The sequence below is a fragment of the Ochotona princeps genome, chromosome 12 (genome assembly GCF_030435755.1).
Source record: "Ochotona princeps isolate mOchPri1 chromosome 12, mOchPri1.hap1, whole genome shotgun sequence".
Classification (NCBI taxonomy): domain Eukaryota; kingdom Metazoa; phylum Chordata; class Mammalia; order Lagomorpha; family Ochotonidae; genus Ochotona; species Ochotona princeps.
Genome location: NC_080843.1, coordinates 10,113,997 through 10,129,380, shown reverse-complemented (window position 1 = coordinate 10,129,380; position 15,384 = coordinate 10,113,997). Strand labels below are relative to the sequence as shown.

At 44.8% G+C, this 15,384-nt stretch overlaps 1 protein-coding gene across 1 annotated transcript in view; it reads right to left on the bottom strand.

Annotated features, from left to right (window-relative positions):
* SLC15A1 (solute carrier family 15 member 1) overlaps window positions 1–14,758 on the bottom strand; it is a 29,942-nt gene extending 15,184 nt beyond the window's left edge. Inside the window, exons 1-9 of the mRNA XM_058670937.1 lie at window positions 14,659–14,758; window positions 13,808–13,824; window positions 13,408–13,489; window positions 13,160–13,301; window positions 12,630–12,749; window positions 11,032–11,131; window positions 10,742–10,832; window positions 9,652–9,735; window positions 7,659–7,741 (exon numbers count right to left, since the gene is read on the bottom strand). Of these exons, the coding sequence (XP_058526920.1) occupies window positions 7,659–7,741; window positions 9,652–9,735; window positions 10,742–10,832; window positions 11,032–11,131; window positions 12,630–12,749; window positions 13,160–13,301; window positions 13,408–13,489; window positions 13,808–13,824; window positions 14,659–14,758 (819 nt within the window). The remainder of the gene's footprint in view (window positions 1–7,658; window positions 7,742–9,651; window positions 9,736–10,741; window positions 10,833–11,031; window positions 11,132–12,629; window positions 12,750–13,159; window positions 13,302–13,407; window positions 13,490–13,807; window positions 13,825–14,658) is intronic.
* Between the last annotated feature and the right edge of the window lie 626 nt (window positions 14,759–15,384).

Genomic DNA, 15,384 nt, shown 5'->3' with positions numbered 1-15,384 from the left:
TAGACTGGGATTCCCTCTCAAACTCCCACCCCCCCGACAGATTTTCCCCACATAGTAATTCATAAGGAATCATAATTCCATCAGTCTCTTATTTAAGTGTACCCCGACATTGCTGGTACAGACAATATCAGACAGTCCAGCATCCCATTGTTTACACATGTCCAACAGTTTCACTGGGAGTCCACCTTTCGTCTGGAAGCAGGGATGCATGTTGCATTGTACCCCCACATCTGGATATGGTAGAACCCAGTACTCCATCACTACATATTTCCGTAATTGAGAAGCCATGAAACAAGGCCAACAACTGGTATGAGTTAGAGCAACAGCCTCAACAACAATAACAAATTACAGCACCATGAAAAAACACGCCACTGAGTAGCCAACACATGTGTGACAAAAAGGAAACACAAAAGTCTCTTGGAAAAAATGATGCCACCGTGTAATCCATGAGCCAGTGATGAATTCAACAAGAGAAAAGTATTTGGAATAAATAAAACTGAAATAAAAAACATCAAAACATGTGGGATGCAGCCAAAAAAAAAAAAAAAGCAGTATGGATCGAATTATTAAAGTTACACTTTCCATGCTGGTTTTCTTATATAAGGGAGATTATATAGTATTTGTGTGTGTGTGTGTGTGTGTGTGTGATTGACTCATTTCACTGAACATAATGATCTCTAATTGGGACCATCTAGTTGTAAATAGTATAATTTAATTCTTCTTAATAGCTGAATAATATTCCATTGGAGTAGATGTACCATATTTTCTTTAATCACTCTACTTTGGATGCACATCTGGATTGTTTCCATGCCTTTGCCTTTGTAGATTGTGCTGCTGCAAACATAGGATTACAGATCCCCTTCTCATATGCAGATTTCATTTCTATTGGGTATATTCCTAGCAGCGGGATGGCTGGGTCATATGACAGGTTTATTTGCAATTCTCTAAGCACTCCCCATACTGATTTCCACAGTGGTTGTACTAACCTGCACTCCCACCAGCACATCCGTGCCAGCAGATGTTGTTAGTTAAGTTCTGAAAGTAGGCCAGTCTAACTGGAGTTAGGTGGTACCTCAACATGGCTTTCATTTATATCTCTCTGATGGCTAGGAAGCCTGAGCATATTTTCCTAAGTCTGTTAATCATTTCAATCTGTTCTTCTGAAAAGTGTCTGTTCATTTCCTTTGCCTAATTTGTTACTTTTTTTTTTTTTTTTTTTTTTTTTTTGCTGTCTCTGGGTTTCTGAAGCTCTTTGTAAATCCTGGATATTAGTCCCCTATCACTTGCATAGTGTGCAAAAATTTTCTCCCATTCTGCTGGTTGTTAATTGGTTTTTTTTGTTTGCACAGAAGTTTTTTAGTTTGATGTAGTCCCATTTGTTCATTTTGGCTTTGATTGCCTTTGCTTTTGGCATCTTTTCTAAGAAGTCTTTCCCTGTTCTTATATCTTGGAGTGTGCATCCTATGTTTTCCTTTAATAGTTTAATGGTTTCTGGGTGTAGATTTAGGTCCTTGATCCATTTATGCAGGGTCAGCCCCACAGATTCTTCTAGTACTCCATTGTTGGAGGTGGTGAGCCTGCTGCCTGCCACTCAGTCTCTCAGCATGTGAGAGACAGACGCGACAGGGGTTCCAGCTAAGCAGTTCTGATTTATTTGGAAAATTCAGTTTCTTATATAGGGAAGTGGATAGCCTCAGGCCAGGAATCCCAGGAATTCCAGGAGGGACAACTAGGAGCCAACTGTTACCTACATGACTGTGGAAGCCACCTCCCATAGGCCAAGGGTAGATGAGTAAAATGGCCCTGGGAAATCAGTCTTTCTTTAAAACAACTTGACCCTCCCCACCCTGGTTCACGCCTACACTCCCACCATTGGACTTTACCATTGGCCGCCATCTTGTTCACCATGTATTAACACAGTGACCTTGACTGTTAGACACCATCTTGTTGAATTAGTGACCCATTTGCCCTTCAAGCCCCACATATTTAGAGCTGATTTTCATATAATGTGACATGTGTGGGTCTTGCTTCTTAATTCTGCAAGCTGCTATCCAGTTGTTCCAACAGCATTAGTTGAACAGGCCAGGATTTTTGCCTGGATTGTTTTCAGTTTTCTTGTCAAAGATTAGCCGACTATACATGTTCCCTTCTGGTGTTTCTATTCTGTTCCATTGATCTTCTTCTCTGTTTCTGTACCAGTACCAGATTATTTTGATAGCCAATGCTCTATAGTATATCTTGAGGTCTGGAATTGTGATTCCTCCAGCTTGATTTCTATTTTTCAGGATAGCTTTGGCTATTCGTGGTCTTTTGTGATTCCAGATGAACTTTTGTGTTATCTTTTCTATTTCTGAAAAGAGTGTTGTTGGGATTTTGATTGGGATTGCATTGAATCTGTATAGTACTTTTGGAAATATGGTCATTTTGATGATGTTGATCCTGCCAATCCAGGAACATGGTAAGTTTCTCCATTTTTCAAGGTTTTCTCCTATTTCCTTTTTTAATGCTTAATAGTTTTTGTCACAGAGGTCTTCCCACATATTCAGTTAGCTTAATTCCTAGGTATTTAAGATTCCTCTCTATTTTAAAGGGTACTGTACTTATAATTTCTTTCTCATTCATAGAATTATTTGTGTACACTACTGCTACCGACTTGTGCTCATTAATTTCGTATTCTGCTACTCTGCCAAAGTCTTGTATGGGTTCCAATTGTCTTTTGATGAGTCTTTTGGTTTTCCTATGTAGAGAATCATGTTGTCTGCAAATAGAGATATTTTCATTTCCTCTTTTCCAATTTGGATTCCTTTAATTCTTTTTTCTTGCCTAATAGCTCTGGCAAGGACTTCCAATACTATATTGAAGAGTAGTGGTGATTGAACATCCCTGTCTAGTTCCAGATTTTAGTGGGAAGGCTTCCAATCTTTCCCATTTAGTATGATGCTAGCATTCGGTTTTTCGTAAATTGCTTTGATTGTGTTGTAGAATGTTCCTTCTATGCCTATCTTGCTTAGGGTTTTCACCATGAAGTGGTGTTGGATTTTATTAAATGCCTTCTCTGCATCTATTGATAGGATTGTAAGGTTTTTATTTTTCAATTTGTTAATGTGATGTATCACATTTATTGATTTGCAAATGTCAAACCATCCCTGCATGCCTGGGATGAATCCCACCTAGTCCGGGTGAATGATTTGCCTGATGTGCTGTTGGATCCTACTGGCTAGTATATTTTTTTGAGGATCTTTGCATCTATGTTCATAAAGGATATTGATCTGTAGTTCTCTTTTTTTGTTTCTCTATCTGACTTTGGTATTAAGGTGATATTAGCTTCATAGAAAGACTTTGGAAGGATCGTCTCTCTATTGTTTGGAAAAGCTTGTGTGGGATTGGGGTAAGTTTCTCTTGAAACGTTTGGTAGAATTCAACAGTGAAGACTTCCGGTCCAGGACTTTTCTTGGTTGGGAGGGCTTTAATTACTGACTCAATCTCAGTGCATATTTTTGGTCTATTTAGATTGTTAATTGCTTCTTGATTCAATTTTGGTGGATTGTATGTACCCAAAAATCTATCCACCTCTTCTAGGTCTTTTGATTTGTTCGCATACAGTTGCTTGTAATAGTTCCTGATGATTCTTTGTATTTCCAAGGTATCTGTTGCTTTACCTCCTTTCTCATCTCTGATACTATAGATGTGTATTTTCTCCCTCCTTTTTTTGATTATCTGGGCTAATGGGAAGTCTATTTTGTTGATTTTCTCAAAGAACCTACTCTTTGATTCATTGATCTTATGTACTGTTCTCTTGGTCTCTATCTGGTTTATTTCCTCCCTTATTTTGATAATTTCTTCTCTCTTACTAATCTTGGTATTGCTTTGCTATTGTTTTTCTAGTTCCTTCAGCTGTAAGGTTAGCTGATTTACTTAATGCATTTTTAGTTTCTTGATATAAGCATTGATTGAAATGTACCTTCTTCTTAGCACCGCCTTGATTGTGTCCCATAAATTTTGATATGTTGTGCTGATGCCTTCATTTGTTTCAAGCAATTTTTTAATTTCCCCTTTGATTTCCTCTCTCACCCACTGCTCATTTAGTAACATATTATTCAGTCTCCATGTGTTTGCAATTCTTCCTTGGTGTTTTGACTTCTTGGTCTCTAGCTTCACTCCATGATGGTCTGAGAAGATGCATGGTATGATTTTGACTTTTTAAAACTTGCTGAGGCTTGTTTTGTGGTCTATAAGATGGTCAATTCTGGAGAAGGTTCCATGTACTGATGAAAAAAAGTGTATTCTGTCTGTAGGATGAAAGGTTTGATAGATGACAACTAAGTTCATTTGCTCTAGAATTTGGGTGAGATCTGTTGTTTCTTTGCTGAGTTTCTGGTTTTTTGATCTGTCCATTGATGTTAATGGGGTATTAAGGTCTCCCACTATGACCGTATTGGAGTCTATTTCTCCCTTTAAGCCCATTAATATTTGTTTCATGTAGCTAGATGCTTTGGCATTTGGCGCATATGCCTTTATTGTGGTGATCCCTTCTTGCTGAATGGATCCTTTGATCACTATGTGGTGTCCTTCTTCATCTCTTTTGATACTCTTCACATCAAAGTCTGTATCATCTGATATAAGAATGGCTACATTTGCACGTTTTTCTTTACCATTTGCTTGGAATATCTTTTTCCATCCTTTAACTTCCAATTTCCTCTGATCTTTGTTGGTGAGATGTGTCTCCTGTAAGCAGCAGAGAGCTGGTCTTGTTTTTTGATCCAGTCCTCTAATGTATGGTGTTTGACTGATGAGTTTAAGCTGTTTACATTCAGAGTTATTATGGATAAGGGGCAGTTCGGTCCTGTCTCCAGATTCTTTTTTTTTTTTTTTAATATTTATTTATTTTTATTGGAAAGGTGGATATACAGAGAGAAGAGACAGAGAGGAAGATCTTCCATCCGATGATTTACTCCCCAAGTGACCACAACGGCCTGTGCTGCGCCAATCCAAAGCCAGGAACCAGGAACTTCCTCCAGGTCTCTCATGAGGGTGCAAGAACCCAAGGCTTTGGGCCGTCCTTGACTGCTTTCCCAGGCCACAAGCAGGGAGTTGGATGGGAAGTGGAGCTGCCAGAATTAGAACCGGCACCCATTTGGGATCCTGGTGTGTTCAAGGTGAGGACTTTAGCCACTAGGCCACTGCGCCAGGCCCCAGATTCTTGAGAGAAGCAACATTAATATAAATACAACACAAGGGTCCAGCACAGTGGCATAAAAAGCTAATCCTCCACTTGTGCTGGCATCGCATATAGACACTGGGTTCAAGTCATAGCTTCTCCACTTTTGATCCAGCTCCCTGCTAATGCTCTAGGAAAGCAGCAAAAGATGGTCCAAGTGCTTGGGCCCCTCTGCACCTATGTGGGAGACCCATAAGAAACTTCTGGCTCCCAGCTCAAATGGCTCAGCTCTGGCCATTGTGGCCATTTGGGCAGTGAACCCAGCAGATGGAAGATGTCTCTCTCTCTCTCTCTCTCTCTCTCTGTGTGTAACTCTAACTTTCTAGTAAAATAACAAAATCTTTGTGTAGAAAAAGAACTACAGCACAAGACACACTTAGAATTTCAGTCTTCTTACAGCCATTTGAAAAAAGAAAAACAATCAGGGCTGCCTTGGTGGCATGTAGGCTAGTCCTCCACTTGCAGTGCTGCCATTCCATATGAGTACCGGTTTGTGTCCTGGCTGCTCCACTTCTAAACCAGCTCCCTGCTCATGACCTGAGAAGACAGGACAGGATGACTCAAGTCCTTGTGTTTCGTACCTACATGGGAGATCTGGAGGGAGCTACAAGGCTCCTGGTTTTGATCAATTCAGCTCTGGCCATTGCAGCCATCTAAACAGTGAACAAGTGACTGGAAGATATCTCTGACTCTCCTATCTCATAAAAACATGCCTTTCCAATTATGAAGACTTTCATATTCTTTTTTCATACCGAGTCTTTGACACATTATCCAGAAAGCATGTTATACTTATGATATAACTCAGTTGAAAAAAAAGTGAGGCAGAGATAGACAGGAGAGTTCCCTTCTGTTCGTTCCCCAAATATCTGCAAACATGGCACCCCAGGCCAAAGCCAGGGTTTCCTGCAGGGGAGGCAGAGTCCAAGCGCCACCTAAGGTACTCCTTAGCAGGAAATAGGGAATGGAGCTGGGAATTGAACCCAGGTACTCCCATAGGGGACTCGACACACCTCCCAAAGATCTTAGTTCAGTGCTAAACATCTGATGGCAGAAACATCTGATTTTCTTCTAGATTTCATAAAGTTTGTGCTTAAAAACTAGATTCTTAAACTCAGTTATTCCAAATGAGAGCTTTCCAAGAACTGAGTTGAGGATCAGTGTTTAAATTTAAGGATAAGAACCCACTACATGCAAAATCATGTAGGAGAAAATAAAAGTTATAGTTAAATGTAATACCAATCAGAAAAACATACTGGCCCATCTATGGTGAAATGAAGGGCTGTGAAGATTCCTGGGTCCTGCTGCTTAGAAGTGACCTTCAGAGCAAGCAAATTGTGTTTGCAGGAAGTTACAGGAGAGGGGCCATCATGGCTGGGGTCATGGTTATGACCGAAAGGAAAGAACTCAAGGCTGATTTGGTCAAACAGGGCAATATGCTTCTTATGGCTATTTTAAAAAGTCATTTTTATATAGTTTGAACCAAATTGTCAGTTACTCATTAATGGGGAGTTTGGGGTGACTCCCTCTTTGATTCAGTGGGGCAGATTTAAAGTTAGAGAGAAGGGGAAGAGTTAAACCTAAAGGAAGTTTTTTTCTGATAGGGAGACAGTGCATTTGTTTCATAAAGTGAATACATAACATAACCCATGGTACTAAGCCAGCTCAAGAGACAGTGAGAGACCTATAGTTACATTATGGCTGCCTTAGCTTCCAAAAAGTTATTCACATGGCTTCAAACAAGAGCCACACTCTCCCTGGTTATACCATACAACACTGATGCTCACTAAAACAGGAAAAACACACAAAGGAGAGTTTCATCTGATTCTATTTGGTAAATGTTCCTACTCTCACTTATTTTTTTGCCTATCAGTGAACCTGCATGTATGCATGCCAGCTAGGAGCAGAGAAGAAAACAAACTCTGCACATTCCTATTGCCAAATATGCAATGAAAACCAGACTTCTGTAGGCTGCTTAACAACAAAGATGGCACTGTACGTTAAGCGTTGCTTTCCTCTTTCCAGCAATGTGGTAGATGCACATTTTTGCTGTTACAAACATTACAGGGTATGCTTGGTGAAGCTGTGTTCATTTCTAAGGATCATTTTCTCAGCCTTAATTTCTGAAATTGGCATTACTGACCCCAAACATCTGCATGCTTCCGGCTCCTACTACACGAGGCCTGGCCAAGCTCCAGAGCCACTTGGATTTACTCTTCTTCCATCCCTGAGCTTCATAAACTCTGAGCCTTTTCCATTCTTCCTTCTTAGAATTCTGTTTGTATCTTTTCCCATTAAATGACTTTTATCAGAAACTTCAACTTACCAAAATGAAAGACAAAATTTTGTTTAAAGCAAAGTCAAAGCTTAATTTGCACTTTCATAAGGTGGTAGAAGGTTCTGGGATGATTCAATGTCATGAGAGAGTTACTAAGATACTCACGCCAATGCACTTAGCCACCTTACTGATGATGTTACCCTGTGGCTTGACCTTCTTGTACATCCTGCTGCCAATGACAAATACGACTAGATGGGGGAAAAGAAGATATGTCAACACGTTTGCTGCCCATGGCCTTGAGGGACACACATTTGGGTTATGGCTTTGCTTCAGGAACAAGTGGATGACCTGTAGAAGGAGTTTACCTACTACCTCCCAATTCAGAAAGCACTTCTGCGTTTAACATGCACTGAGTCTCTGAGTGATAGATTCTTGTGTCCTAAGACACAAATGTTTCCATGTCACACCAGCAACTCCCAGAACTGGGGGCAGCTCAGACACACTTAGCACTACTATTTAAGCACAGTGCCATCTCTATCCAAATGAACACAAGGAATAAATGCCTTCACATGAATGTGCTATTCCACAAAGACCATCCATACAGCTTTTATCCTCTGGCGGCAGTGGCAGGGGAAGTCTCCCTCCGCTTCTTCTTAACACCCAGAAATAAGATAATTAACCTGTGGACTTAACTATACGTGGTACTTTTTTTTTTAGTCACTATGCTGAAAGGCAGTTGTGATCAATTGCATCAGCAATTAGGGGTTTTACAAAAAAAAGTTAGAAACAACTTTGAAAAAAGACCAGCCTTCCAGAGACCTTCTTAGCAAAAAGCGTGCTATGAAGATACGAAACAACAACAACCAACAACAAACAACAACGGGCATTTCTGCAAGGGCTCTAGGAACACAACCCTATGGCAGGCTTTCTGACCAGTCATAATTTAGTCATCTGAAGATGACAGTGCATGGCTTAAAATGAATTTGCCCTTGTGATTTGACAAGCACGTGCTAGCTCTCCAAATATGTGCCTGTACCATGGATGTCCTTTACAACAATTAAAGAGACACCCGCTCATATTATTGCTCAGGGCAGGCTTGGGAGGGAAAGACAATCAGTAGACTGAATCTCCAATTTCTTGGCCAACAATACTTCAATGTTTGAGCTTCTAGTTTAGTGAAGTTTAATTCAAGCACAGAAAACTCCAGAACTTGTTTATAGCATTCTCAATTCCTCCAAAAGAGAAAGTCCAATTTATGATATATGAATGACTTATATAGACTAAAAGGGAATTTATCAAGACTTTGTGAAGTGCTCTGTCTCCAAACCAGAATTAGTGAGAAGGCATCAATGAGTCTTTTAAAGGAAGGTAGCAAAATTTGAAGCTTCATAGGGGGAATAGCCGCATTAAAAATTAGAGACTACCAATGTAGTGCTTATAAGTGAAAGGACAAAGCTAAAATGCTAAAACATGGACAAAAGAGGTGAAAAGGGGTCTATGTGGTGGTGGGAAGAATTGAAGAAACAAACCCAAACCAGAGCGAGCGATGTCATTGCCAGAGTGCAAAGCTGACAGCCATCCTACCTGAGCGGGAGAAAAGGCCCTGAGGAGCTAGCTGCTTCCTGCCTGTCACACAACCCCGCGTGGAAAACACCACGTCTTCTAACAACCAATGCCAGGAACGCATGCACAAATGTATGCTTGTACACATGTGTACCTTCTAGAGAGGGAATTCTAGTCAAAATATTGGGGATGAAGATATTGGACAATCAGGTGTTCATGGCACAACTGAACCAGGTTGTCACGTCTTCAAGCAAATCATAGATAAGCACATGTTGACAAGGACAGCTTTCACCCATGGGTTCAGGCTAGTCTAGCAGCTTATCACCCTCACTCCCAACTGCCTAAAGCATCAAATTCCTCAGTGTCCCATAAGTTGCTTTCTTATCTTACAAGCCTTCTTTGGGATCCTATCCCTGCTGACACAAGCTGCCAACTCTACTCAGAGTGCTCAGAACCAGGCTCACATGTGTTGGCGCGTCTTCACACTGCATTCTGGTGTATCTTGTCTCATGAATCTTCAAAAATGAGGCACAGTAATTCAACTGGAGCCTGACCTGGTCATCAGCTCAAATTAATGTAACTGATTTCTACTTACTCAGGGAAACAGCCATGAGGATAGCAGGAATCCCAAAAGCCAGTGGGTAGCAAGCCTGTTGAACATGAATCCCACATTGTTGAACTGGGGAAAAGAGCAAGATAAAACACATTCATTCTGGCATTGGTCATGTGCAGAGAGCTCCCCTCTCCAGAAGCCCTTCACTGCTTGTTTCCTGTTTTCACCTGACATTGTAGACCTGTGCCTTGGGCTTGAAGACATCACTGGCAGCAGAGCAAAGCCGCACCGCAGCAGAGGGCAGAAGGTAGAGACAAGTTCTAAACTCAGCCCCTTAAATTCAAACATGCCTGATACACAAGCCAGCAGAACCCAGAGGTGGCCAAGATCAGAGACCACAAGAAGAAAAAGGATGGTATTTTTATACAAAACAAGTTGTGATGGGGTTTAGCTGTCATCTTCAAAATGACATCTTCAAAAACTCACGTATCTGCCGAAAATATATTATTTCATCATTAACCAAAGTGTGGACACCACAGTTTTGTTCATGTGTGCCTACTAACTCCAAACGCTCCATTCACATGGGAGTCCACCCTATCACCACAGCCGCGGTGGGTACAAACATCTGTTGGTGTCAGACACGTGGTCTCATTCCCATCTCGGGGCATTTCATTCAGAAACATTTGAGATGAAGGAGGAGAAGCAAATCCCAAAGGCTCTCCCCACAAATTCTTCCTAAATCCCCAAAACTTCAATGGGCAGTAAAGCCTGACAGCTGAGACATCAACCACAGCCCACCCCAGCACCTGCCCAGAGAGCTTCCCTTCACTGGTATCTCTCACCTTCAATCAGGACTTCGCAGTCAGAATGAATGAGGCAGACTGACGCCTATGCTAAAAGCTGATGATAGTGACTCTTCAAGACAAGGGATGGAATGAGTTGGAAAAGGAGGGAAAGCTGGAAAGAAAAGAAGCTCGCCTTCTGGACTTCAGTGTCCGTCTCAACCTGTGTCTGGTGGCTAAAGTAAAGAGAACAGAGGGAGAAGACAAAGCCAGAACAACGTCTTTTTGGCCTGACTGCTTTCCTCACCATTGAACAGAGACAAACAGAACCCCTTCCAGGCATTGCTCACCTCGGATCATGGGGGTGATGATGGTGGACAGCAAACTTCCAGCATTAATGGCCAAGTAAAAGATGGAAAAAAACCGATTTCTTTGCTTCTCCTGTCACATGATGATAGAGACGGTTAACTGTTTGGTCACGGAGCTGACAGGCCAAAGCAACCCCAACTCAGGTTAGCCAGGAGTTTCCTCCCAGGTGCATTTGACAGGACTCCGACAGGGAATGGACTTCAGAGTCCACAGCCTGTGTTCTTGCATGTGCACTTGGCAGCGTGGTCCCCGGGCAGGTCGCTGCTCTTACCTGGTTCTCCTCAAACTGATCGCCACCGAAGGCTGACACACAGGGCTTGATGCCACCCGTGCCGAATGCTATCAGGAGCAGGCCGATCAAGCACACCGCCCTAGAGGGACACGGACATTTAGGGCTTCTGGCAGCAGAGGTCTTCTCTACCCAGGTCCTTCAGAGGGAGTCAACCCTTTACAGGAGTGAGAGCTCAGGGCACATGGGAGCTCATGGGCCTTCAAACTCCTCCCACGCTCTAATCATTTGCTATCTAGAAAATGAAAACAGCTGGAAAGCGGAATTTAAACGCATGCATAGATTTCTTGTCTCCTTATCATCAGCCAGACTGTGCTCCAGGGACTTCACCTGGACTAAAGGACAGCAGTGGTGTGGCTGCTGTTCCTACAGCTGTGTGACAGTGAAGGCCCCAAGGTGAAGGAACTGTTGTGAGTGGCCATGATAATGAAGGGTCACAGGCAGGATATGAGGCTCGCCTGGGCTCTGAAATCCAAGTTCTAGAAGTGGTGTAATGGGTTAGGAGACTGAGGCATGGAGCAGACAACCTGGGCCCTGTCTCATGGCTGTGGGAGAACTGGGGGGAGGGGACAGAGCAGCCTGTGCACAGGGAACTGAGCTGTGGAGCAGAGTGACACCTGGGCACCCGTCTGGCCACCATCCCAGCCATGGAGGGGAGGAGCCAAGCAAGACACACGCGGATTGCAGATAGCATCATGACTCCCCGTGTTATTTCCCAGCCTGTGAGATGCTTTATGCATGGATCCATGGACTGCGGCATGGAAATAGGGAACAAAAAGACGTTTACAAGTAGTCCACATAGGGCCTGGTGCAATGGCTCAGTGGTTAAATTCTCACCTTGCAAGCACTGGGGTCCCATATGGGTGCCAGTTCTTGTTCCGGCTGCTTTACTTCCCACCCAGCTCCCTGCTAATGGGCTAAGAAAGCAGTAGAGGATGGCCCAAAGCCTTGGGACCCTGCACCTGCCTGGGAGACCTGGAGGAGGCTCCTGGCTCCTGGCTTTGGATCAGCTCAGCTCTGGCTGTTGCAGCCATTTGAGAAGTGAATCAGCAGACAGAAGATCTTTGTCCCTGTCTTTCTTTCTCTCTGTAGTTCTGATCTCCTTTCCAATAAAAAAAAATTAAATAAATCTAAAAAACAGAATAACTTTACATGTTGTCTGCTCAGCAGGGTTATGGGAAAGAGGGGAGGAGCCCAGAGGAGGGACTGGCTGTCAGTCACACTGAACCCAGCAAGACATGAGGGGAGGGACTGTCACAGGAGCAGCAGCGTGTCAGAGGTCAGGACACCTGAGGGTTAACGTTCCAGTTTCAATGCAAGTTGGGTCCTAAAACATCAAGATGGATGCCAACACCTGCCCCCCAGCTGCACCCATGTGTAAGTGGTGACTGGAGACACACTGGTCCCAGGGTACACTGCTTCCCAACAACCAACAGGGGGCAGCTGACACAGACCCCACCCCTAGACCACCAGCTGCTGCTGAGGGTGGAAAAGCCTCCTCCCACTCAGGGTGAAATTCAAGGGGAAAGAGGAAGCCAGGAGGGCTGGGGAAAGGCGCAGCGGCAGGACCACCCACTCACACATGCACAGCGATGTTGTCAGGGATCCCATCGTGGTTGTTGTCTGTGAGTTCATTGATGGAGCTGATAGAGGTGATTACTTGTCCAATGGTGTAGACAACAGACAGCCACACAATTGTCCTGTGTTTGGAAGGGGTAAAAGACCGCGAGTGAGTCCCACACTCCCCTCCCCAACAAACCTTCTCCTTCCAGTCATAACCTGCGGGAGCCCAGTCTTGGGCAGGCCCAAGTGAGACGGACACCTCCTGCCTAAGGGCTTAGAGCAGCTTCAACCAGAAGGACAAGACTCGCTGTCTCCATTCTTTGCGAAAACTCCTGGTGTTTGTTCTACCTAACCTTGGAAATTGTCCCAACAAGAAGAGTCACCTATCTTGTGACAATATTTGGCTGTTGGTCATTTTTGCAGAGCTCACTGGGGACGGGGAATACGCTTGCTACAATCATGACACTCATTTCTTTGACCTGGAAGAGCCTCCATTTCTCTGTTAAGTGCTGGAAAACTTGGCAACAATAACAAGACAACCACTCACTTGAATTTGCCGAGCCATGAGTCAGCAATAATGGCTCCAAGAATTGGAGTCAGGTAGCAGAGGGCGACGAAGGTGTGGTAGATAACCGTGGACAGGTTGTCGTTCCAGCCGATGAAGTTTCTGAAGTACAGAATCAGGAGTGCTTTTCGCAGAGGGCAGGGGGAGGGGGAACAGAGTTAGGACTGGCCATGGCACCCACCTTCTGTCTCCCTTCCCGCCCCCACACAGGCCATGGGTGGTACAGATACCTCTCATGCCATAGTAGGAGAACCTTTCACAAAACTCATTGACCACAATGAAGAAAATGCTCAAGGGGTATCCGAAGCAACTCTGTCAAAAGGGAACAGCAGTCAACATTTGACCCTCGCTCGTCTTGGGTCACAAAGCTGGTGACAGCGTGGGGGGGGGAGGGTAGCTGATACCTATTTAGCCACTCATCAGCAATTGCAAAATGCCCATCATTTCACAGAGAACAAGGATTTGCTGCTGGTCTAGGAAGCACTCAGCGCAGCATCAGCCCCTCCCAGGTGCTGGCAGCAAAGTACCCACTGGTCCAGTGGATGAAGCACAGTTATGAATATGTGGGAATATAACAGACTGTAAACTTAACAGAATGAAGATGCATGGTGAAGGGAAACAGATGCTCACCTTGGACTTGGACGTTCCTGAAAGAAAAGTAAAGCATCCAAGTTAAGGTCATTCCAGAACCGATTGCTGTGTGCAAACTCACACCCTCTGCTCGTGTCGGCAGCCAGCACCATGACCACCAACCATGGAAGCGTGCTCCAGTCCCCTCCAGTCCCCTCCAAGCCAGGGTCTAGCCTCCCAATGTAAGAAGCTCCCGGGAGCAATTCTTGGCCAGGGTTTCAGAGAAGGAGGCTAAAGCCACTTCCTCCTTCAAACACCTCAAAGGCGGCCAGACACTACAACCTCCCCAGGTCACTGGGCTTTTGAGAAACAAAGTGCTTGCGGGGGTGCCTGAAACACAAGCAAGGATTCACCTCTACCATCCCCTGGCCCCTGGACTGGCCTTCCCTCCCAGCTCTTCTCCCCAGAGGACCCCTGCAGTAGCCAAGTGGGGGCTCAAGTCTGTAACACACGTGACGGCAGCTACCTCCCACACCTGCTCCTTTCAAAGCACCTCTCCAGGCGTAGCACCCACACAAAGCTGTCTCTAGCCTTCCTCCATGAGCAAGGCGCAATGATCACACATTCCTATCTTTGTCCCCTTTGTAGACCGAATGCCTTCTGCAGAAGAATTGTGTGCTACCTGTCATGGCAGCATCTCCACGTCCCAACATCTGTTTACAGTACCACTAGTAGAAGCGCAAGGAGACACAGCATCTGTCCAGCGGGCTCTGCTGTCTGCCTCTGGGCAGTGCCCTTCATGCCCATCCTCCCATCCGCTCTGGCTTTCAACAAGCACTGACCCTGAGGCCAACACACTGCCCTGTGCTCTGCCCGTTCCCAAGGGGAATCCGTCCCCTCCCACTCTCAACCCTTGGCGATCTCAGAGTTCTTCCTTGCCAGGGCTCCCGGGCACGTCCTGCCTCCCTTGAGCACCAGGAACCTGACAGCAGTTGTCTCGAATGTGAGCATGCTTCATGATGATCAGAGGGCTTGGGAGCGAGCACAGGTTCCTGAGCCCCACTCCCAGAGTTGCCGACAATGGACATTTGAATTTGCATTTCCAACAAGCTCCCCGTGGCAGTTGAAGCTGCTGCTAGTCTAGGCAGCAGGCTTTGAGAACCGCTGCACTGGAGAATTAGAAATAATCCGTAAATCCCAGTAAATTAGTCACATGTTGCTCACTGCAGCGGAGACAACTATTTGCAAAGCAGCCCAGTTGGGAGCCAACGCTGACTTCTCTGTATCCCAGGGTCCCACGGTTGTGACCACTCCTGCTTGGCCAGGGGCCACACTGGCTGCATTGTATTGGCTGATGGGTCTCCATTAGGAAGCTGTGCCCTCAGACCTGGGTGAGAAGTGAACACAGAGGTCAGGTGGCACGCCCAAGTCTCTGCCTTGGCTCCCTGTCTGCATCCCTGACCCTGTTCCCTCTTTTCCTATTTGTCGCCTAGTGTTTTCATTATGTGCACATCTAGGGCCCCGCCCCACAACACAGAAAACCACAGTGTTACTACAGATACTCGCTGTCTGAGCCAGACTCTGCTCCTCCCACTGCATTCACACACTGCGTGGGCTGGCGCCATCCTGCCTGGTCC